At 40.2% G+C, this 23,211-nt stretch overlaps 2 protein-coding genes across 4 annotated transcripts in view; both read left to right on the plus strand.

Moving 5' to 3' along the window:
- Positions 1-3,412: 3,412 nt before the first annotated feature.
- On the plus strand, positions 3,413-12,617 carry LOC118454412 (interleukin-1 receptor type 2-like). Its single transcript, XM_087829994.1, has 8 exons — positions 3,413-3,488; positions 5,846-6,080; positions 7,895-8,087; positions 8,742-8,907; positions 9,484-9,546; positions 9,817-9,949; positions 10,053-10,207; positions 12,485-12,617. Exons 1-8 carry the CDS (start codon positions 3,413-3,415, stop codon positions 12,586-12,588), a joined length of 1,125 nt encoding a protein of 374 aa, XP_087686120.1. The 3' UTR covers positions 12,589-12,617.
- A 582-nt stretch (positions 12,618-13,199) lies between these two features.
- The window catches only part of LOC102778029 (interleukin-1 receptor-like 2), a 33,040-nt gene continuing 23,028 nt past the window's right edge, over positions 13,200-23,211 (plus strand). Inside the window, exon 1 of one of the 3 annotated variants that reach the window (XM_087829998.1) lies at positions 13,200-15,447. The gene's annotated coding sequence lies outside the window, so the exon portion shown is untranslated. Of the gene's footprint in view, positions 15,448-21,748; positions 22,025-23,211 lie in introns of those variants that run through there. The other 2 variants (XM_087829996.1, XM_087829997.1) reach the window with 2 other exon arrangements.

Consider the following 23,211-nt stretch of genomic DNA (forward strand, 5'->3'; position numbering starts at 1 on the left):
TAATAATTATATAATTCTAGGAATCATCTAGTTTGCTTACACTTTGTTAGCGTTACAACAACGGTCAGACCCCCGAGGTATCTAAACTTTAGTAAGGAATGTGTGCACTTTTGACACCTCTGATTAGCATTTAGTGGTCAGTTTCAAACATATTTTGCTTGTTATGAACAAATTCACTTCACTACTTTTCACAATCTGTAACATCAATGCACATCGTTCCATTTACTGCATATTGCACTTTGTTCATGTCTCTCATTCCACCTGCAAAAACTTTGTAAAGGTCGTGACAGAGTTTTATATATTTATAAATACTAATATTCTCTATTCCATTCTGTTCTGCTTTTTTATTGCCCAGATTTTAGTTTGCCTTTGTTAAATTGTCTGTTATATGTCAATATATACGTATGTCACAAATAAGTGTCTTGTAAATTATGTTTTTGTAAAGAATTTTCTCCCAAATCTCTTACATGCTAACTGTAACGTGTTATTTCTGCTAAAACCTGAACTTAAATGTGTATATGGTGTTTATCTGTTTTTCTCTCTGTTTTAGATGCAAATATCAATTTGGAATTCTGCCTCCAAGCCAGAATTGCAGGAATGCACCACGTGTTGGCTGTTTCACTGCCCTCTGTGCCCCACTCTCAGCCCTACTGTCAGGGCAAAGATCGAGGAGCATATAAATGGACACATTCAAAATGCTTTGCCTTTCAAAGGTATGTTGGTATTAAATATACCTCATAGTTAAAGTTATAAATATGCACTTCTTTTCAGCACCTCTGCAGTCTCTTTGTTGACTTAAAAGTTGCTTTTCACATTGTACAGTTCAGTTCATTCATCAGCGAGAGAAAAAAGTGTTTTCATTAAATATTTTTTCCTTGTTCACCACATTTCCTGACCGCTCTTGTGATCCACACCATTTTGCTTTCATTATTAAGGATGGCTTGGATATTTTTGTTAATATGTACAATCTGATTGTTAGATAAACTGATTGCATTCTATACAACTACATTTAAATTACATGTTGTTGTTTTTTTCTTTTTTCTCTCTTACAGACAAAATGATATGCCGGTGCGCTTTCACTGCCCTGTCTGCAACATGACAATCATACAGCGTGGGGATATGACAAGGCAATTATTGTCATGTCAGCATTCAGGACTGCTCCCCACTGAACTCTCCGTGGAGCCCCATCTCCGTCTTGTCTCCAGCATCTAAACCATTTTCTGAATCTTGGGTAGAACATTCATGTGCTCCTCCCTCTGTGCTAAATGAAACTGTGGCTTGTGTAAAGTCCATGAAAATGAAATGCCCTCGCTGTGGTCTTAGTCTTCTTACGAAAAAACTTCAAGGCTCACATGATGAGGAGGCATTCAAACAGGTCAATAGATGTTTGCCTGGCCTGTCGTCTGCAGTGTTTTTGTGTAGAGGAACTTCTTCCTCTTTGTTTTTCAGTTTGCAGAGGACATGTGCAGACGAGCAGGGACTACGGGTCAATGCGATGTTTGACATTTAATGGACAGATGAAGGCACTGGCTGTTTGTTTGTGTTTTTTATGTGTTATTTGTTTTTCAGTGTACAGAATTCCAGTTAAACTTATTATAAAATGTTGTTCACTTGTTTCCATGTCCATACTTATAGTAAAGAATTTAAGTGTAAATGTAACAGCATCGTTTATACTTGTAACTTCAGAGTAAAAAGCTTATTGTTGATATTAACATTAATGTATTATCCTGTAATCAATAATATTTTTATACATTTTACGCATTAACCCTCTGATCTCTATCCTGGCCATTTGGGGCCACTTCACTTCTTTTTTTGGGGGGAGGTTTTGTTTTTTTGTTTTTTACTATAATAATAATAATGGATTGGATTTATATAACGCTTTTCAAGGCACCCAAAGCGCTTTACAATGCCACTATTCATTCACTCACTGGTGGAGGCAGCTACAGTTGTAGCCACAGCTGCCCTGGGGAAGACTGACAGAAGCAAGGCTGCCATCCCTGAATTGTCCCTGAATTGGGACACAGCTATAGTGAGACAGGGCCGAAATTTTTTGGACCGGAAGTGATGTCATCACAGGCTTACCCAGACAAATAAAGTTACTTTTAGGTAAAACTAAGGGAAACGAGCCAGTTCTTCTAGACTTTAAAAATCACAATTATCAAGATGTATTAAACACAAAAAACATTCTCAAATAATTGCCTATAGGGCAGCACAGCCTTAGACAACAGTAGGACTAGAGGCAGTAACAGCACACAGTTTTGCCTCGTGCTAGTCTTCAGGCATGCTTGCATGTGGTAGGAGAAACAAATATTTACAAAGAGTTCCATTTATTAAACTTAAAACTTATTAAAACTTCACACATTGGATTGGGTGCTTTTGATTGGGGTCCCCTTGGACCCCAAAACATTTGGATTTTTAAAGCACTAATCAAAGTAGAAATGGAAAGCAATAATGTGACATCATTGGGAACAATCTGACTGACAATACTTCAGCGGTCTGTGCTCACCCCAGTTGCCAAGATGAAGGTTAAAATAATAAGTAAAGCAGTTTTTTTTTCTCCAAAGCTGGCAGAGTCATGCAGTGACTGACTGCAGTGGAAAAGTGTTAATTGGCTTACAGCCATACCACCCAGGTGCTGTAAGGCTGTGGCTCAGGTGGTAGAGCCAATCACCTCCTAATTGGAAGGTTGGTGGTTCGATCCTTGGCTTCCCCAGTTTGCATGCCAAATATTCTTAGGCAAGATAATAACCCCAAGTTGCCCTCCAATGCGTTCATCGGAGTGTGAATGTTTATTAGTTTGCACTTGAGTTTAGAAGTGCTTCTATGAATGGGTGAATGAGGCATGTTGTATACAGCGCTTTGAGTACTGCGGGAGCGTAGAAAAGCGCTATATAAGAATCAGTCCATTTACCATGATAATCGTTTGGTTGGAGGCTTTGTATTTTCTAGTTTACACTTGAAACTTTCTCTCTGAGCTGCACTGCAGTTGAGGAAACTTTGCATTGTTAGTTTCAGTCTACTTTTCTTTACAAGACAGTTTCCTTCTTCCAGCAACGCCTAAAATTGCGAAGTTCTGTTCCCACTCAAAGAGCGTTATGTAGCATTTGAGGTTTATATAAACAACTCCTCAAACGCAACAACACAAGTCACTCATGAGGAATGAGGAGGGAGGAAGCTAGATCGTGAGAGAAAGAGAAAGGGAGAAGCAAGCAGAGGAAAAATCTGAGGCAGAGGAAAGTTAGGTCATTCATTTCTGCTGATCATTGATGGGTTTTAAAGGCTCTGGCAAGTTGTTGCTTTCACTGCTTAACATTTTCCAGTTGTTGCCTGACTGCTATTTTATGATGTTTATATACTTTCTAGCATGAATGCTGCGTTGTAAATGTTTTGTTTACATGTGTGTTTTTCAGTCATGGACTTAAGTCTAGTCCTGGTAAGCTTTGTGTTTTTCTTTGGGCTGTGTGGAATATGTAGAGGATCTGAAGAGGGTGAGTAACACTATTTTACACAATACACAGACACACACACACACACACACACACACACACACACACACACACATGGTAGGAAATGTTAATTATTTCTGGTGAAAAACAAAGTTTCTCATTTTAAATATAGGAGGGTCCCCACGGGAATAGTAAAATTCAGGGTTTTTTTCTCCATGTGAGTGTTTTTAATATTTTAAGTGATTTTCCTCTTTACAAAAAATTTACATGAATTTAGCAATTAAAATTAATTTTCTAAACCACGTAGAAAAGGTGGATCCCACCAGCACCCTCTCAGTCAGGTTGTCCCACGAGGTAGTAAAAACAGGTATGTGTGTGTGTGTGTAATTTTGACATGTTTATGCAAGCAGAGCTCCGACCTCAAGGGAAATGGTCCCTTAGCATTATAAAAAAATATCATATTACATGTGATGGTTCAGTTGTATTACTGGTGATAAATTGTTTTGGAAAAATACTAAGAGTCAATCATGAAATCCTAAGAGTATTTATATCTGAGCTACCCTATGGAGCTGCTGATCAAATGTTGGAAAAGTACAACCACTAAAAGGAAAAGTTAACTGTACACTAAAAATTCAAAGTATTTTGATGAGTGATGTTTTTTTCTAATCCATGATTAGAAAAAAGAAAACTGATCCTAGGTGAAGAGCCACAACAAGTGCAATTCAATAAACTTTTGTGGAAAAGTCAATATTGGACCAAATTACTGAGGAGTTAAAGTGGATGACATGGAATGACGTTCCAGCAGCTTCAGTTAAATAATAATTAAATCTGACAGGCAGATTCATGCATATTACTGTGGAGTTCATTTTTTTTTGCGTCCTGCAGCTTGGTGTTGTTTCTGGTGATAGCACAGACATACTTATACTTAGACATAATAATGACATCCCACGAATCACCCTGTGCATTCATAGTCCACATGTGCAGTTGTGGTCATGGTACCTCCTCACACTACACAGGAAGACTGGCCTTCAATGGAGTAACTTTGTGTATTTTCCAGGGAGAGAAAACAACTTTATTACTATATTTAAGGTGATCGTGGTGATTTCACTGAAATCCGGCCACCTTTCCATGCTCCTTGTCCCAGCCTACACCCCCTCAGGCTGAAAACAAGGCCCATATTCAAGAGTAATAAGACATGGCCTGAACTCTTGCCCAACTCCAAGAATGCTTTGCATTCCAACACAGATGCTTCACCTGCGAGAAGGAGTACAATTGACTCTTTGCCCAATTTGACAAGAACACACCTGTCCTGAGCACAGCAACAACACCCACACCTGATGCACACACTACGGCCCTGTCTGTGCAGGAATATAAAGCACTCCAGTAGCTCAGGTCAGTAAACAGTGGACGGCTGCTAGCCCTGATGGAATACCTGGGAAAGTCCTGAAGGTGTGCTCCAATCAACAAACGTCTGTCTTTACATTTATCTTTAATTTAGCAAAAGCCAACATCCTATTCTGTCTTAAGTCGCCCACTATTATCCAAGTTCTTAAAAAGCCTGCTGTGGACAGTCTGAATGATTTCAAAGCTGTTACGCTGACTAATAATGTAGTGTTTTGAAGTGTTTGACAGACTGCCAATGAGGCAAATTAAAATTGACCTTTGTCCCACTTTTGACCCTACCTCAGTTTCCATACATCTTAAACAGGCAAACAGGGGACACTCTTACGATCCCTCACAACGTAGAACTAATTATTTTAAAACAGAATGGGAAATATGTACCAATGCTCTTCATCCATTTTTATTTCAACATTCAACATCATCATTCCAGATATTTTCATCTTACTGGATCTTACTTACTCTCACTTGCACCTGGATCAAAGATTTTCTTACGAACTCACAAAGTCAAGCTTGCTCCCCACCTTTCCTCCACCATGTCATGTGTGTGTAATGTGGTTCTGTTGGCTTCATCTCTTGGTGACCTCTAGCTGGGGAAATTTGTGGAGTGTCAAGCAACTACAATGAAAATTACCACTTCAAACATTGAGGCCATTGTTCTCAGCATGAAAATGGTGGACTGCTCACTGTGAATCAGGCACAAATTTCAACCCAGCTGGAAGAGTTTAAATATCTCAGGATCTTGTTCATGAGGAGACAGTGGAACGGGAGATCATCTGAAGGATTGATGCAGTGTCAGCAATGATGTGGACACTGTTGGAGATAGTGGTTTGTTTAGACTGCTGCCCCGTGAACCAGACCCACATTAGTGGTAGAAAATAGACATACGAACAGAGAAATGGATGAATGAACATTATCTTTGCCTTTGAAATGTTTGATTTCTCAGCATTAAAAGGTTAAATAACTTTTTTCTCTATTCCACACTTACATGTATGTTGCAGAGAACTGTACTGACTACAAACTCCAGTTTGAGGTTTTCTCTGTTCCTGGCGATGTGGCTATGCTGAGAAACACACTGGTGTCCTCAGACATCATTGACTACAACATCACATGGTACAACTCAGTGTCAAGCCAAGAAATCAGCAGTCAGACTGGTCACATCCTGGTGCACGAGGAGACTCTGTGGATTCTCAATGTAACCATGAATGACAGTGGGGATTATGTGACCATACTGAGGTAGGAAGCACTAGCGTCATGGTTCTGGGCCTTGGACCTAGTATTTTGAGTTTCCTGTGTTGTCGTGATTGTTTTGTAATGTAATGATGATATTTAGGTTCTGCTAGTTAGTCTTGAGTCTGTTCTTTTCATGTTCCCGAGTTCCCTGGTATTCCCAGTTTAGTTTCTTGTCTGTTAGGTTCCTCTTGTGTCTTGGTCTCTTGCCCTTTGTTGCCTGTAAGTGTCTGTCGTGTTATGTGTGTTTATGTCTCTTTCCTTCTGTGTCCCTCACTCCCTCTCACTCAACACCTTTGCCATGTCTGTGTTCACCTTACCCGTTCCCATGTTCTCCTCCTTGTGGTTGTCTCACCAGTCTGTGTTCTTGTGTGGATCCCAGTCTGCAGGCCACATCCTGTTTTATTTTGATGGTCCCTTGTCTCATTGTGTATGTATTGTTCAGTCTTCTCTTGTCCCGCTTCCGAGTCTCTGCTCATTTGTCTCATTGTGTTTCATGGTTTCAAGGTTTCCTAGTAGTTTTACCAGTTTAGGTTATTTTTGCATTCTGGTTTTTCTTTATATGTATCGTAATGTTCAGCCCAAAATAAACAGCTTGCTTTTTGTTCCCAAGTTCACGGTTTCCTGTGTTGTCTGCACATGGGTCCGCACCTCACCTCACATGATCTGCACCGCAGATCTTGAAATATTAGAAAATAATAGAAAACAGTAAATTATACAACCTATGTGACTGCTTATTTTTGATTATGAGAACTCGTGCAAGAATTTTGTAAACAAAAATAAATGCTGTTAAAAAAGCAAGAGCTACATGCAAAAATATGTGACTCAATTTCAATATAACCTGAAAGATTCTATTATACTATACAGTGGTCCCTCGCTGTAACGCACTTCACCTTTCGCAGCCTCGCTGTTTCGCGGATTTTTTGTGTGCAATTTTGCATGCTTTTTTTTTTTGTACAGCGCATTGTGTTCTGCATCCTGATTGGCTGTAGACCATTGTGAATCAATCTCGTGCCGTGTCTCCTGTACAGTACAGAATGCGTGCAGCTTGTCTGTCTCTGAAGTGCTGTATGTTTGTAAGTTTTCTCCCCAACAAACACAACAATGTTTGCACTGTCAAAGGCAACCACGGGTGCCTTTGGTTTCATTCTATAATACTGGACTTATTTTTCTACGAAGGTTTGAACTTTGAGAGTTTAAACAAGAGAGAAAAGCGTGAAAATGTTCATGCCTGTCTGAGAAAAGTGTATAAAGTGTGCAGTGGTTTTTTTTTTACAGCCTTAAAACACTAATAATAATTGTAAAAAATAAAGTTGGCTACTTCGCAGATTTCACCTATCGCGGGTTACTTTTAGAACGTAACTCCCGAGATAAATGAGGGACCACTGTATTCTATTTCAGAAACCTAACATAAATATAGGTGTTGAAATAGAGACATGATTCTCTGAAGGTTGTGACTAGACAATTCGTGAACTAAACCAATATAATAATCCAGTAAAACCTATTTTAATATTTAGCCTGTAATGTAAAACATATTGATAGTATTAAAGTTAGATGGCTTTTCCACTAAACTGAATTTATATTTAGATGCTGCACTTAAAGTATACATGCATACATGCCCATTACCATGTTTTCCAGCTTAGATGCCTTGATATCCACTATAGCAGGAAATAAAGATTTTACACATCATTTCAGATTTCAAATTTAAAGCACTTTTGAATTCTCATTTGAGTTTGAGGGTCAAAAATGTCCTTCACTGCTAAGACTAGTGTGCCTAATTATCCATTCATTCATAATATTTCTACTTAATTTCCCAACAGGACTCCTTCCCACTGCTACAGGCAGGCCAGCCGACTGGTGGTGGAGGAAAAACTTACAGGAGAATGTGGAAGGCCGAGGAAAGCTGATCAGCTACTTACAAAAGGAGTCACTGACAACCTGAGCTGCCCTCTGAGGAACGAAATGAATAAGCTGAACAGCTACAACATCTCTTCCTCCATCAAGTGGTACAGAGTGAGTTCTCGAGAATTATTGTTGAGTGCTGCATGAAACATAATGGTTTTAATGGAGAAACTGCACAGTAGCTGCAGCCTCAAGTATTTACTACCACTATTCCAACTTCTATCAATACCAGGAATGTATTGAAACTCTGACACCAGTGTTTAAAATCTACAATTTGACTGAAAGCAGATCCCAGTATTCATGTGTTTTTTGTTGGTATATTTTCATCTTTTGTGCAACTACAACCATTTTGAACTTTCACATTTTGAAAGTGCTTACTCAAAATAATAATAATAATAATGATAATAATAATGGATTGGATTTATATAGCGCTTTTCAAGGCACCCAAAGTGCTTTACAATGCCACTATTCATTCACTCTCACATTCATACACTGGTGGAGGCAGCTACAGCTGTAGCCACAGCTGCCCTGGGGCAGACTGACAGAAGCGGGGCTGCCATATCGCGCCATCAGCCCCTCTGGCCAAAAGATCAATATCATCCTGCTATCAATAGTAGAAATGTAGTTAGCAATCGCCAAGTTGCACTCAAATGGGATCCCAGCAGCTGTAAACTCACCAACTGCACTGTTTATCATAATTTTGAACAGATACTTGTCTTTTGTTTTGTGAATTTGAAAACAAGACCCATTTGTTTCTCCTCCTAGGGTTGTGACCCCATAGACGGAACAGGCAGCTATGAGTATTGGGGTACCAGACTGAAAATTACCAGCGTGGACCTTCAACACAAAGGCACCTATACCTGTACTCTGACATTCACCCTGGGTGGAATCAAAGGGTCTGTATCAGAGTCTATTAACGCAGAGGTCAAAGGTGAGATTGTAGAAACAGAAAATGACTTCAGCAGTTTCTTTGTCCATACATAAAGGGGATTTTTCTAATGACAGTGACGACACAGTAAACATTGTTCAAATTGTTTTTTTCTATGCAACATAGCATTGGGCAAATTGGTTTACAGGACAAAATAGCAAATTAACAACTTGCCAATGGCAAGTCATTAGCTAAGAAGCATACTGTGAGTAATTTTTCTTTTTGAAACTTGTACTGAATATTTCGAGTAGTGTGAACCAAAATGTTAGCTGAACTAATAAACACATCTTTACTAGGGTCAGAACATTTCCCCCAGGACTCAGTCTTTCTGCAATCACGTGCATTAAACCTCCTTAGCCCAACATGAGAGAGCCCAAGACCTCCCTAAAACCCACCATCCAGACATCTAGAAGGGAGTCTGTTTATAGGGGTCCAGGTGGTCAGTGATCTTGTGATGGCTTAGGTTTGCTTACTGTAAACTGCATAGTGGAAAATATCATTCCTTTCCAACACATCTTTGTGATTGTCCAACCTCTACTGTAGACTACTGTACGCAGTATTTGATGTTCTCTATTTCAGAGAATTACTCTTTGGTTCCACAAGTGCATGAACCCTCAAATGAAGTAATCAAAGCACAGCGAGGTAAGTCTTCTAATCTATGATATTCTGAGAAATGTGGTGTTCTGTTGATTTAATATTTATGTATCTCAGGCTTCATTTAGGCCAACATATTGTGTTGAAAGTCAAAGACTTTTGCTTTAATTCTTTCCATAGTGCAGGGACAGACCATAATTTAGGATGAACATAGCAATGAATATAAAAATGTTTCAATAAATAAATTTTTTGGTTGATAGAGCTTAAAGAAATACAGTTTCATGTATATACTGAGTTACTGTTTGTGCATGTGTTCAGGGTACAACTTCAGTAAAAGGTGCCTGGTGTTTGTGCCGGGTGTTGGGAAGCTTTCCGCTTATCTTTATTGGTTGGACAAAGATGGATTCTTTGAGACTAACACCTCTCATCGTGTCTACATGTTAGAACAGCGGTCAGTACCTTAACTCTCCATCAATTTGTTTTATTTGCTTACTTTTGAGAACGTTGAGACTTTTGGGAATTTTAGGACCATCTCATTTCATTGTCCTCAACAGTTTGCTGACCCAAGATGGCTCCAGTAAAGGTGTGTGGTTAGAGACCTGGCTGATATTTTCTGAGCTGAAGGAGGAGGACTTCAACATAAACTACACCTGCCGTGCGTACAGTGACAGGGGCTTTCCTGAAGGATATTTCAGTCTGCAACCAGCAGGTAAAAACATTATATCTCACCTAATGTTGCTTACTAACCTTGAGGACTAGTGTATTTTCTCACAATCAGTTAATCAAGTAATCTTTTCTCTAAAATATAAAAAAGAAAGAAGTCAAACTGACTGGTCAGTAGGTGATTTCTCTTATACCAAACAGAGCTTCAGAGCAGCTTAGGACTGTTACCATGACGATGTACCCCAGTAAGAAGTGAACCACCTACGTAACAGTGAAAAACCTGGATTTGAGCCTAATTAAGTTACCTCACTAAGCTATTAACTTCTTTCATTCATGTAGACTAGTTTTATACGATTTCACATGGGATAATTTTATTACCATGACAACAGATGTTCACGGTAAATAAACTCCCAGTCGGACTAATCACAGGTCTCAGCACAACAGCATTTAATATTTAAACTTTTAACTACAAAATATTAAAGGAGTCTATATCTAAAACATTATCTGTATAAGATATTTATGAATTTTTACAAACATGCATGAATGACAGATTAAATTGGAGGCAATTTACAGTGGGGCAAAAAAGTATTTAGTCAGCCACCGATTGTGCAAGTTCCCCCACTTAAAATGATGACAGAGGTCAGTAATTTGCACCAGAGGTAGACTTCAACTGTGAGAGACAGAATGTGAAAAAAAAATCCATGAATTCACATGGTAGGATTTGTAAAGAATTTATTCGTAAATCAGGGTGGAAAATAAGTATTTGGTCACCTCAAACAAGGACAATCCCTGGCTCTCACAGACCTGTAACGTCTTCTGTAAGAAGCTTTTCTGTCCCCCACTCGTTACCTGTATGAATGGCACCTGTTTGACCTCATCATCTGTATAAAAGACACCTGTCCACAGCCTCAACCAGTCAGACTCCAAACTCCGTCATGGGCAAGACCAAAGAGCTTTCGAAGGACACCAGGAAAAGAATTGTAGACCTGCACCAGACTGGGAAGAGTGAATCTACAATAGGCAAGCAGCTTGGTGTGAAAAAATCAACTGTGGGAGCAATCATCAGAAAATGGAAGACATACAAGACCACTGATAATCTCCCTCGATCTGGGGCTCCACGCAAGATCTCATCCCGTGGGGTCAAAATGATCATGAGAACGGTGAGCAAAGATCCCAGAACCACACGGGGGGACCTGGTGAATGACCTGCAGAGAGCTGGGACCAAAGTAACAAAGGTCACCATCAGTAACACACTACAACGGCAGGGAATCAAATCCCGCAGTGCCAGACGTGTTCCGCTGCTGAAGCCAGTGCATGTCCAGGCCCGTCTGAAGTTTGCCAGAGAGCACATGGATGATACAGCAGAGGATTGGGAGAATGTCATGTGGTCAGATGAAACCCAAGTAGAACTTTTTGGTATAAACTCAACTCGTCGTGTTTGGAGGAAGAAGAATACTGAGTTGCATCCCAAGAACACCATACCTACTGTGAAGCATGGGGGTGGAAACATCATGCTATGGGGCTGTTTTTCTGCCAAGGGGACAGGACGACTGATCCGTGTTAAGGACAGAATGAATGGGGCCAAGTATCATGAGATTTTGAGCCAAAACCTCCTTCCATCAGTGAGAACTTTGAAGATGAAACGAGGCTGGGTCTTCCAACATGACAATGATCCAAAACACACCGCCCGGGCAACAAAGGAGTGGCTCCGTAAGAAGCATTTGAAAGTCCTGGAGTGGCCTAGCCAGTCTCCAGACCTCAACCCCATAGAAAATCTGTGGCGGGAGTTGAAAGTCCGTGTTGCTCGGCGACAGCCCCAAAACATCACTGCTCTTGAGAAGATCTGCATGGAGGAATGGGCCAATACCAGCTACTGTGTGTGCAAACCTGGTAAAGACCTATAGTAAACGTTTGACCTCTGTTATTGCCAACAAAGGTTATGTTACAAAGTATTGAGTTGTATTTTTGTTATTGACCAAATACTTATTTTCCACCCTGATTTACGAATAAATTCTTTACAAATCCTACCATGTGAATTCATGGATTTTTTTTTTCACATTCTGTCTCTCACAGTTGAAGTCTACCTCTGGTGCAAATTACTGACCTCTGTCATCATTTTAAGTGGGGGAACTTGCACAATCGGTGGCTGACTAAATACTTTTTTGCCCCACTGTAATTAGAATTGGTTAAAGTGACAGAAATGTGACTGTATAAGAGTTATGATTATTATTTAGGCTTTTTATTTATTTAGCTTATTTCAGTATATTTTTAAGGTTCAGTCACTGTTTTGACATTTAATTATCTCGGTTGTTCATCTCCACAGATTCAAACATCATCGTTGTGATTGGATCTGTACTCAGTGGTGTGATGGTTGTCCTTATTATCACTTTCATTGTCTACTATATGGTGTGCTGTGATTCAGACTAGCATTCCCATTCCTCTTTATCAAACACAGGTAAGTTCAGCTGGGTAATTATTAATGTGATGCTTTATACATCTTAAAATTATAATGATAGTAATGATAGTAATGATATTGCGAGTTTACATTAAATACTGTGCTCCACAATGGGATAGGATGTGACCAATGCTTTAACCTTACTTTATAAAATACACAATAACCCCACACTCATGTGCTGGTGTCCTGACACTTCCTCTCAGACCGCTTGAATAACACTTTGCTGACAGGTTGTTATGAATATTTGATCCACTGGTATTAAAACATGTCACCAAGCTTAAATGTCTGTCTTAATCCACTACCATTCTGGTGGTGCTAACAGCTCTGACTCTGCTATTTACTCCTGATGTGACAGGCCTCGTTCACACAGATAGCTGTTTGTCTCGATGTTTCCAGGGTTACCAGGGTGTCCAAAGGCTGCCAGATTGAGTTGAGGCTAATTGTTGATGCAATAACAGAAGAAGATGAGGAGTGGGAGTTAAAATGTGTTACACAGAACAACGGAGGAAGACAAGAAGTGTTAAGTTATATATTTGTTTTGATATGTAAAGACACTAATCTACCTTTGCGTCTCTTCTAAAATCCACTTGCAATGTCTGCTAATCAGCAAATGAATAATTTTATGTTAATTATTGAGGTTGTAGTTTGCAGTGGGGATTTACTGGAATGAATTAACCAAATATAAACAATGTTTTCTTTGTAACGTGGGAATAATGTAATAGAGCTGTTGTGTTGTACTGCACAAGATATTACAACTGCAATCAGTGTCCACTGTATATACACACATATATATATATGCAATAAATATTCTGAGCATGTTGTTCAGTAGACGAGTGTTGTGTTAATTTACAAACCTTTATATCTACACATTTAAACGGCAAACCTAGCTATCCTAAAAGAAAGTGGTTTGAGAAAACCTCCGAGGTGACCTGAATGTTTGACTTAGTGCAATGTACCAGTCATGATGCTTTGTTGCTATAAGTTAAGGTTTTTATAGGTGGTACTGAGACAATCTTTCTTATATGTGTAGTCACACATGAAAAGTCAGTTTAGGGCCCTGTAAGGAATTGATATTACAGGGCCATCGTTACATGTGTTATGAAAATTATCACTGAACACTTGGACATTTGCTGGGTCAATGAAGTCCACTGAGCAGGTTGGGGAGGAGAGGATGTTGTCTAAGCTAACATCCATCATGGACAGCCCCTCCCACCCCCTGCATGAGACTGTAGGAGCACTGAGCAGCTCGTTCGACAGTAGACGTTTACATCCACGGTGTAGGAAGGAGCGCTACCGCAGGTCATTCTCACCAGCAGCTGTCAGACTCTGTAACACAGTTTAACAATTTTTTGGTTATCTTACTCATCAGTTTGTTTGTTCACTGTACATGCATACGAACTTCAGTTGCTTATGTGTATAGGACCACTTTGTGTCTTGCATCTATATTTTATATCCCTCTTGCTATAAGATCTGTGTAACCACCAAATTTTCTTATTTGTGGGATAATAAAGGTTTATTCTATTCTATTACCAAGGTGAGCTGACTCTGATGTAATATCTGTCCTGCTGTCCACATCATCCTCCACATGAGAGACCCTGCAAACCCGTCATTGTTGGGCAGGATGTGACACAGAGCAGTGGGCAAACAGACCCAAACATTTCACAGGAACAGGTTTTCGAGGGGGATCTGTGGAAACTTGTTTTCACCATTTTAAAAAAATTCCAACCATAATATTTGGGGTTATTAGCTCACAATTCCTTGTTAGGTGTCTCACAATTAATACTTAACCGCCAAGTTTTAGCTAGTAAATTGAAATTTTAAGATACCTAATTTAACATTTTGAGGCCTAGTATTTTTTCTTTGGCAGAAAAAGGCTTCCATAATGAGCCCTTGTGTACAGTGTACAGTGCAGGCAGTGTCCCTATTCCACAAATAAGAGTGCCTCGTTTTCTACAGTGTGAATTTCCAGAGAATAAATGTGATTCATCTGCAGAGCAAAGAAGCTTTAAACAGTTTTGTGGTTCTGAGTACCACAGAGGCCTATAAAAACAAGGCCATGGAAACAGTCACCTAATTTTAAAACCACATCCTTGTTTGCCCTGTTTCACATACATCCAGTAAAGGGCAGCTATAGACAATCAAACACCGCCACACCAACATCTAACTGCCTGACTGACTTTGTACTGTAACAGGGGAAAGCACACAGACACAGAGAGAAACACGCAGTCCACACAGAAAGTTCTCGATTCATCCTCTCCCCAGAAACAGGCTACGAAAGCGCTCAAAGTGCAGCAGGACCATTAAAATCAAAGTTGAAACACATTTCACGGCTAAAGCTCGACGTTAATGTCACGCTGAGTCCCCGTGCAGCCACAAGAGGGCTCAGTGTGACCGTCATAACACGCAGAAATGTGGGAGACAGACGCACTCAGGCTGCTGGAACTACTTAATGTGACAGAAAACGGAAAAAAAAAATCCCACACAACAACAACTGCACTTAAAATAAAGATAAATAAATAAATAAAAATAAAAAGGTGCTCCACAGTAATTGGCGTGGAAGAGATCAGTGTATGTGTGAATCACCCGAACAGCACGCTCTCCTCCCAAAGATTGCTCAACATGTTAGGACATCATTTGGCTTTCAAAATATCTCCCCAAAACGGAAATTGCCACATGTGCTTAAGTCCTCATAGAAAGAGGAAGTAGGAGCTGCGAAGGACACGTCTAAGATGAGATTTTTTTTGTTTCCACCTTAGGATGTTTTTACAAGACTTTCACTTAAACTAAGGAGGCGGTTGCCTTGACAGAATGACTGACATAACAGCAGTCTGGTGAGTTTCCTGTGTTAAACAATGGTATCTAACACCATAACATCAAATCCTCTGATGATGCTTCTGCATGTGTGGCACTCAACACAGTCTCCTTTCTAGATCAGTGTCATGTTGACCAAAACAGATTTGGTACAAAGTTCTGTCGGTGACGTAAGCGCCAGACAGACTTTAACACATTTTTTTCTGTTCCTTCAAGAGACAGATTCAAATGATTTTCCTACTTTTAATGCTTTTACGTACATGTGCCCAGATATTTTACAAAAGCATTGCTCACTGGAGCCTGAAGTAAACCAACAGAGGACTCAGAAATAAAGAAAAAACACATGATATTTATTTAAGCTACTTTCTTCTCACTTCTCACAAGCACACGCCCACAAACACGCTCACAAATGCAGTTGGCATGCTCCCTCTTAACCGGTGTCATTTAAACATGGCAGACCAGCAGCTGGATAAAGGATGGGAGTACAATGGTCAGTGTTGGGGAGTAACGGAATACATGTACCGCCGTTACGTATTTAGAATACAGTTACTTTGTTGAAATAAATGGATTACACAGCAGTATTTTCCTGTTTCATATTGTGGCGGGTCAGGACTGTTCCGGTTTTGTTTGACAGCTGTGTTCTGTTGTTCCAGGCGGCAGCGTTACGGTTGCCATGGTTACAGGGCGACACGATTTCTCTGTGACTGAGTGTTTCCTGGGTGAGAGAGGCCTTTTTGTTGTTGTTGTTGCTGTGCTAAGCTAATAGGCAGAATGCTACCGGTATAGCTCTAAAGAATGTAGCATCATAGGCAGTGTAGTCCGTGCTGCAGGGAGAATGGACTGCCATACCCGTTATGTGTCTGTGAGCACGAGGAGGGAGAAAAAGGAAAAGTAAGAGCTGTCATCAAGCAAAAACGGGAGCTGGAAGCATGTAAATATAATAATAACCACTGCAGCCAAGAAGAGTGCCTGACAAGCCCAGTTGTAAGTAAGCTATTAAGACTCGACTGTACACAGTGTTCGTGTTTTCCTCCAAAAACAATAAGTTCCGTTGCAGCAATCTTTCAACGCCTCTCTCTGTCTCTCACTAGCAAAGTTGACCCAGACAAAGTAAAGCTAGTTTTCTGCTACGAGCCCAACACGGAACCTGAGTATTAGCCAGAGATCTCTTTACTATGGTTCGGAGCCGCGGACCTTCAGTAATAGTAATAAATCACACAGCAATAGTACATTCATCTAGATGTAAAAAGCATGATAATATTAAGTAATCCAAAGTATTCAGAATACGTTACTCTCATTGAGTAACGTAACGGAATACGTTACAAAATACATTTTGGGGCATGTATTCTGTAATCTGTAGTGGAATACATTTTAAAAGTAACCTTCCCAACACTGACAATGGTGCAGAGGGGGCAAAAGTACAGACATTATGTACTTCAGTAGAAGTACAGATACTAGTGCTAAAAAATACTCCAGTAAGATTTGAAGTACTGATTCAACTTCTTTACTCAAGTAAAAGTAAAAAAGTACAAGCTCTGAAATGTACAAAGTAAGAAGTAGCTCTTTGAGGTCTTTCTACCATCCACCTCTTGTTGTGCAAAGAAAACTGAACTTTGTGCTTTATTAATGTAGTACTAAAATAATATTAAGGGATGGGAATACAAACTTTAGTCTAATTTTGAATTCTAATTGTATTCAGCTTGAATCTGAGGAAAAAGAAGAAGAAAAAATAGCTTTATAGTTTAATAGCTTTCTGTTGCCTACGTAGTAAGAGGTGTCTTTGTTTCTTAACAGAAAAATTTAGTGCAGTCGGGGGTTAAAGTGGTATCTGGTGGGATGTGGTGAAATCTTAAATTGGTTTTAATGGCTCAGTGTGGGGAAAAGAATCACAAGTCACAATAATTTCTATTGACAGCTCCAGTAGATTTTCTTAGTGTGCAGGCTGTGATCAGCTGACCTGCTGCCCTCTGTGGATGTCCACAACTGCAAACTAACCTGTTTATCCTGCACTAACCTGTAGAGCAGGGGTGGGGAACTCCAGGCCTCGAGGGCCGGTGTCCTGCAGGTTTTAGATCTTACCCAGAGGTCAACACACCTGAATCAAATGATTAGTTCATTAGCAGGCCTCTGGAGAGCTTCAAGACATGTTGAGGAGGTAATTTAGCCATTTGAATCAGCTGTGATGGATCAAGGACACATCTAAAACCTGCAGGACACTGGCCCTCGAGGCCTGGAGTTGCCCACCCCTGCTGTAGAGGATTGTCATGCAACTTTTAAATAACATAGTTCGTCTACTTCAGTTTGTTTTGCAGCATGTTTCACATAATGTCACATGTACAGACCCAATATCTGATTTAAAAACATTTGAAATTTCCAGTTTATGAAATATCACTTAGCAGCCCTTACCTTTACATCTAACCTCTCTCCTTCCTCTCCTGTCCTGTCTTTCTTATCTTTCTCCATCTCTGAGTGAAGTTAGCTCTCTTTCTTCTCTCTCCATCTGAAATACAACAGCTGAACCTGTAGCTAGACTGTGAGACAAACTGCACACAAACGGTTAAAAAGCGTTATTTCTTTTATGATCACTCCTCTTCTGTAACGCTTGCTAGGTGCTGAAGTACTGATATTTATGTAAATGTAGTGAGTAAAAGCAAAAAGTTGCCAGAAAAATAAATACTCAAGTAAAGTACAGATACCTGAAAATTGTAAAAACAATATCATAAGTCACCAACAGTCTACACAGTGAGTAGGCAGAGAAAAAGGGAAAAAACCTTCAGGTTACTCACTTAAACAGAAAAGAGAACATTTGCTGCGTGAGCTCGGGATATGTCTCACTGCTGAATTGTAGCTTTGAACTGGTACACATTTCTCGCAGCACATCTTGTTTGAAAATGTGACATTTACTCAGGGATTGTACTCGATGTAGGGCTTGACTCATATCTTGACGAATGGCTGTGGCTCATGGGGATTCCTTTATCCACTGGGGAAGCCCGGGTGTGGCTTCACACCTCTGTATAATTGCTATGGGCTTGACTCAAGAGTCTTTAATTGAATTTCCGGAGGAATTTTTTCCCCTCATTTGGACTACCTCATCTCTACTTTTTGAATGGGCTCTAGTTAGGACCCAGTATGTCCGGATTCTAGGTTGTCTGAGTCAAGTGCCGAATACACAGATATGCTGAAGCATGTTTTAAGGATGCCTTCCTGTGGTTTGTGTGCTTTGACAGTCTCAAACACGTGGTTGCCTTATTAATGCTTTAATGCAGTGGTTCCCAAACTTTTTTTGCTGGGCCCCCCTTTGTTTTACATGAAAAATGTCCCCCCCCCCCTCCCCCCGCATGCACGCATAAACACATCCTCCAACCACACACACCCATATTTTGCTCCATTGCGGTTTATTTAAGCAAATACAAGTAATCTGCAATAAATGACAGGTAGTAATAAAATAAACTACTAACTCTTTTATGCTACGTCCACACCTACACGGGTATTTTTTAAAAAACGCAGCTGTTTCGTCCACACGTAAACAGCGTTTCGAATCACCGAAAACAGAGATTTTTTAAAACTCCTTTCTTGCGTTTACGTGTGGACGAGGAATACAGAGTTTGTGGCAACGTCAAATTTATGTGCCTTTTTCATGTCACACTGTGCGCCACGTTATTGTTTACATGAGATGAATTGCAGAATGGCAGATAGAGACAAAATACTGTTAATCTGACTATGCAGGTTTTACAGGCTTACATGTACACACGCAGTTACTGTCCCTCTATTTACAAAGGCAGAGGCGTCACGGTGTGATTATTTTACATGTAGTTGTTTTTTTTCCTGTGTAATAATATTCAACATTGCTATCAATGCATTTTTCAAAAAAAGTGCCTCTCTGTGCAAAATGGGTTTAAAAACATAAACAACTGTGGGATCCTGTTTGTCCGTGACAGGGGGAACAAATCGTGGCAGGATCAGCCTGATATTATTTGTATCCCGCTGTAACTTTACTGTATAAAGAGCAAACATCTCCAAAATGTCAGGAGTAGTTAGTCATTACAAGTGTTTGTGAACTAAAAATCAAGAATGTGGGATACTGTTTGGGCATGATTTGAACAGCTCAGCGCTGCTCCCGACTAAGGGAAAACCAATTCTGCAGGGGAGACCTACCTCGGCACTTGTGCAGGTGAAACCAAAGGGAAGATATGCTTCACCATATTTTCTAATCTTTGGCTTAGAATGAAGTTGGTTTGGAAACATATTCAGCGATGCTTCATCTGCTGCTTTGTGTTTGTGTGGGCGCCCCGTGCTGGCAGTGTCCAAGCCTTGTTTGTTTTTTTTTTCCCTTTTCACATCACGCCCCCCCTGCAATGGCTCTGCGCCCCCCCTAAGGGGCCGGGCCCCACACTTTGGGAAGGTCTGTTTTAATGCATTCAGAGGGCATCCAGTCTTGGTGGTTGTGGCCACCTGTTTTTTCCTGTTTTTTCCTGTTTTCATGTTCCATGTTAAAAAAAAGTCTATCAAACTCATTTCAGTAGGATTTAATTGAATTGATAAGGACAGGAGAGGTACTGTTTAATGCACTTTTAGTAAATATTAATTGTCCCTAATGTAAATATGTAAGAAAAATCGTGTATGTTTCTGTTCTGTGTCCTGTGTCCGGTTTGTTGTATATGTGTCTTTCTGGCTGCTGTTACAACAAAATTTCCCCTTATGGGACAATTAAAGGATTACTCTATTCTATTCTATTCTATTCTATTCTAATTATCTAAATCAAGAGTAAGTGGTTTAAGAAATCAAATTGTTTGGAAATGGCCTTATAACACATCTAATACTGACGGGCTGAAACAGTTGCTTCTCTGTGATCAGTACTGATGTCTTTCCTCCTTTGCATTGTGTTGCAATCAGCATCAAGGCAATTAAACCTCTGCGATAAGTGGCATTGGGGTGTGTTAATTAGTTTCACCTGCTTTGGTGTTAAATTAATAACAGGTGCATTAGAGGGGCAACAGTGAAACAATGGCATCTTCCATAGAATACCAGAATTGGTTAGTTCACCAGTGATGCTCTGTGCTTTTCACAGATGAGAGCAGGCTCACCCTCAGCACATATGACAGACACTAAAGTGTCTGGAGAAGCTGTGGAGAAGAAGGTTTTGCTTGCTGTAACATCATTCAGCATGACCAGTTTGGCGGTGGGTCAGTGATAATCTGGGACATATCCATGAAGGGATACACAGACCTTTATAGGATAGGCAACGGCACCCTGACTGCCGTTAACATACCGAGTCCAAGGGTCCCTCTCCACCTGTGTCTCAGCTTGAGTCCATGGTTTGTTCTCTGGAAGTGTGTGAGCACAATCCTGAATCCAAGAGTTTCAAACAAACAGACCACCTGAGTGTGAGGGTCTCTGTCTTAAATGCAGATACCTGCTGAGCCTTCTGTGGAGTTCCTACATTGTTCCTACCCCCAAGTCTACACCAGGGTCTCCTTTGTTGTCAGCGTCAGCCTTCTTGTTGTCAACCACCTGCTGCGACATGTGATTGCTCCATCTCAGCTCCTGGGCTCCCATCCATCTTTCAGCGTATTTCTGTCTCAGTCATCGCTGGCTTCCACACAAGCCTGTAGAGGAGGCCAGTCTCTCACTGAACCTCCACTGCTGGCATGTTGTCCATCTGCCTGATGTGTCCCATCACCAATGCCTGTCACCAGTCAAACCATTAGAGGGTTTCAGTCACTGGTCTCTCAGGCAGCCCACAGAGTTGCTTTATCTCCACGATTGGCCACCCGGCCAGCCGTACGAACCACCATCTTCCCCATGCTTGCCCCAGTGCCGAGCTGATCCCAGAACTGTGTCTTGTGTGTTTGATTTTCTGGCTCCCTGCTTTTTCTCTTTTTGTTTGTAGTCCTGCTTTGGGGTCTCGTCCTCATTAAATCTGACAGTAAGGATATACAGTTTTTCTGCTTCTTCTGGCTTGATCTTTTCAATTAGAACTATAATACTTCTGTTAATTCATTACATTATAGACATTTCTTTTAAAGCAAAGACTTTTTTCTTTTGCGGAAAAAAACAACACAAAGATTTCACATTTCTTGCTGAAATCTTGCAACAGTTAAATATCCTATGAATGAAAAGTGAGTTTTCGGTCATATTTAACAACAAATTTTTGCCTCTCTATATAAATGTGTTTATGCTCTTGTAGACAATATGAGCAACTAAATATATTGTCTATATTTAACATCCGTGTTTATGTTATGGGCGTTTTTTCTGGTTAACAGTTAGTGAACCAGAATAAGTTATTTTTAGTTAACATAGCGGTGAGGGATTTGATTTCAGGAAGGTTTAGCTGATTTAACGCTGTGTTGAAATGCAAAGGAAGGAGAACAGAGAGCTGAGAGGTGCAATCCAAACACACTCTTCCTCCTCTGTGTCTGTGCGTCGTCCTGTGGAGGTGGAACAAAGCTGTTGAGTCACCGGCTGGGCAGCACGTTTGAGATTCCTCTCTGCATGCAAGGGTCAGAGGTGAGATTTCCTCTCTTAGTTCTGCCGTGTCGAGTAAACTGTCTCATCCTTCCTTCGCCTGTGTTGTGCCTCAGTGTCTCTTTTTCCTAGGTGAGTCAATATTTACCACTTACTTGTTCCTAAGCTGTTTATGTTCGTAATAATTTCTGACTTTTCTGGGGCAAACTCTGCCACTGAATGTGGCCTCGGTGCTCAAATTCTTAGAAATATGAGGTCTACAATTCGCCTGTTTACTTTTTCGAAAAAGTGCGTTTGTAATGGTTACCACAAAGGAGGCACACTTCCTTTCACACTATAGTAAAGATGCCCACTGCAGCCAACAAATGTTTGATTTTTGAGCGATGGATAGATCTCATAGAGCAGGAATAGCAATACCGACACCTTTTTTCTTGTATAAAACTGACAGATGATGAGAAGAAAAAGGGACGATTTTCATGCCAAATCAAAAACCTCACATTAAAGGAGTGATTCATTTAGGTGCATTCTGGGTGGTTGTTCAGTGTGGGTTGTACTGTGCGGTTTTCTCGCAGTTTGTCATCTCCAAAGCTTATGTAGGAGTTCTTCCTGCATTACCGTGACTGAACTTTGTCAACATTGTATGTGCTTTTTCACATCCTGCAATGCCATGCAGCTGAGTAATTCCACACCAAAAGACTCATCAGGAATATTCTGTCCTAAAATGCCTAGAAATGTCAGTTTACAGAATATTGTATAATAATGACATGACATTAAGGTCTTTAAATTTCAAATTTATCGATTCATGTATTTTCATGTATTTTCAAGAAAGGTAAAATAATCTTACGTGAACACTTTGCTGTCGCTGCACCCTGATAACAGGTTCCTGTAGCCACAGTGCTGTTTGTTTTGTGTGTTATCAGTACCATGTACCCTGCACAAATATACCCAATGAAGGCTTTGATGACAGGAATGAGAGATTTGATTTAGGGAAGGTTTTTCTGATTTAACGATGTATTGAAATGCATATCGTTAAATCAGTTCAAGAGTTGCACAGAGAGGCATTTGTTTGTCATGTCGCGAGGATATTTCAGCTTCTGTCCTTCCCCTTTAGACCTTTCTACCTCCCTCGGGAGTTTGGACAGTTATTTATAACTGTTATTTGTTTTAATCCAAGAGCAAATGCTCAGGCTGCTGCAGATGTAACATATGCACAGTGGTTTGGCTAGAAAATAAGAAAAAGTTGTGTGGGACTTTTTCTGTCGTGTTAAAACAGGTTATTGCCCCATGTTTACATCGACTGTACATTGACTCTCTTGCTA

This window comes from Neolamprologus brichardi, chromosome 16 (genome assembly GCF_056152115.1).
Source record: "Neolamprologus brichardi isolate AB-2024 chromosome 16, ASM5615211v1, whole genome shotgun sequence".
Lineage (NCBI taxonomy): Eukaryota > Metazoa > Chordata > Actinopteri > Cichliformes > Cichlidae > Neolamprologus > Neolamprologus brichardi.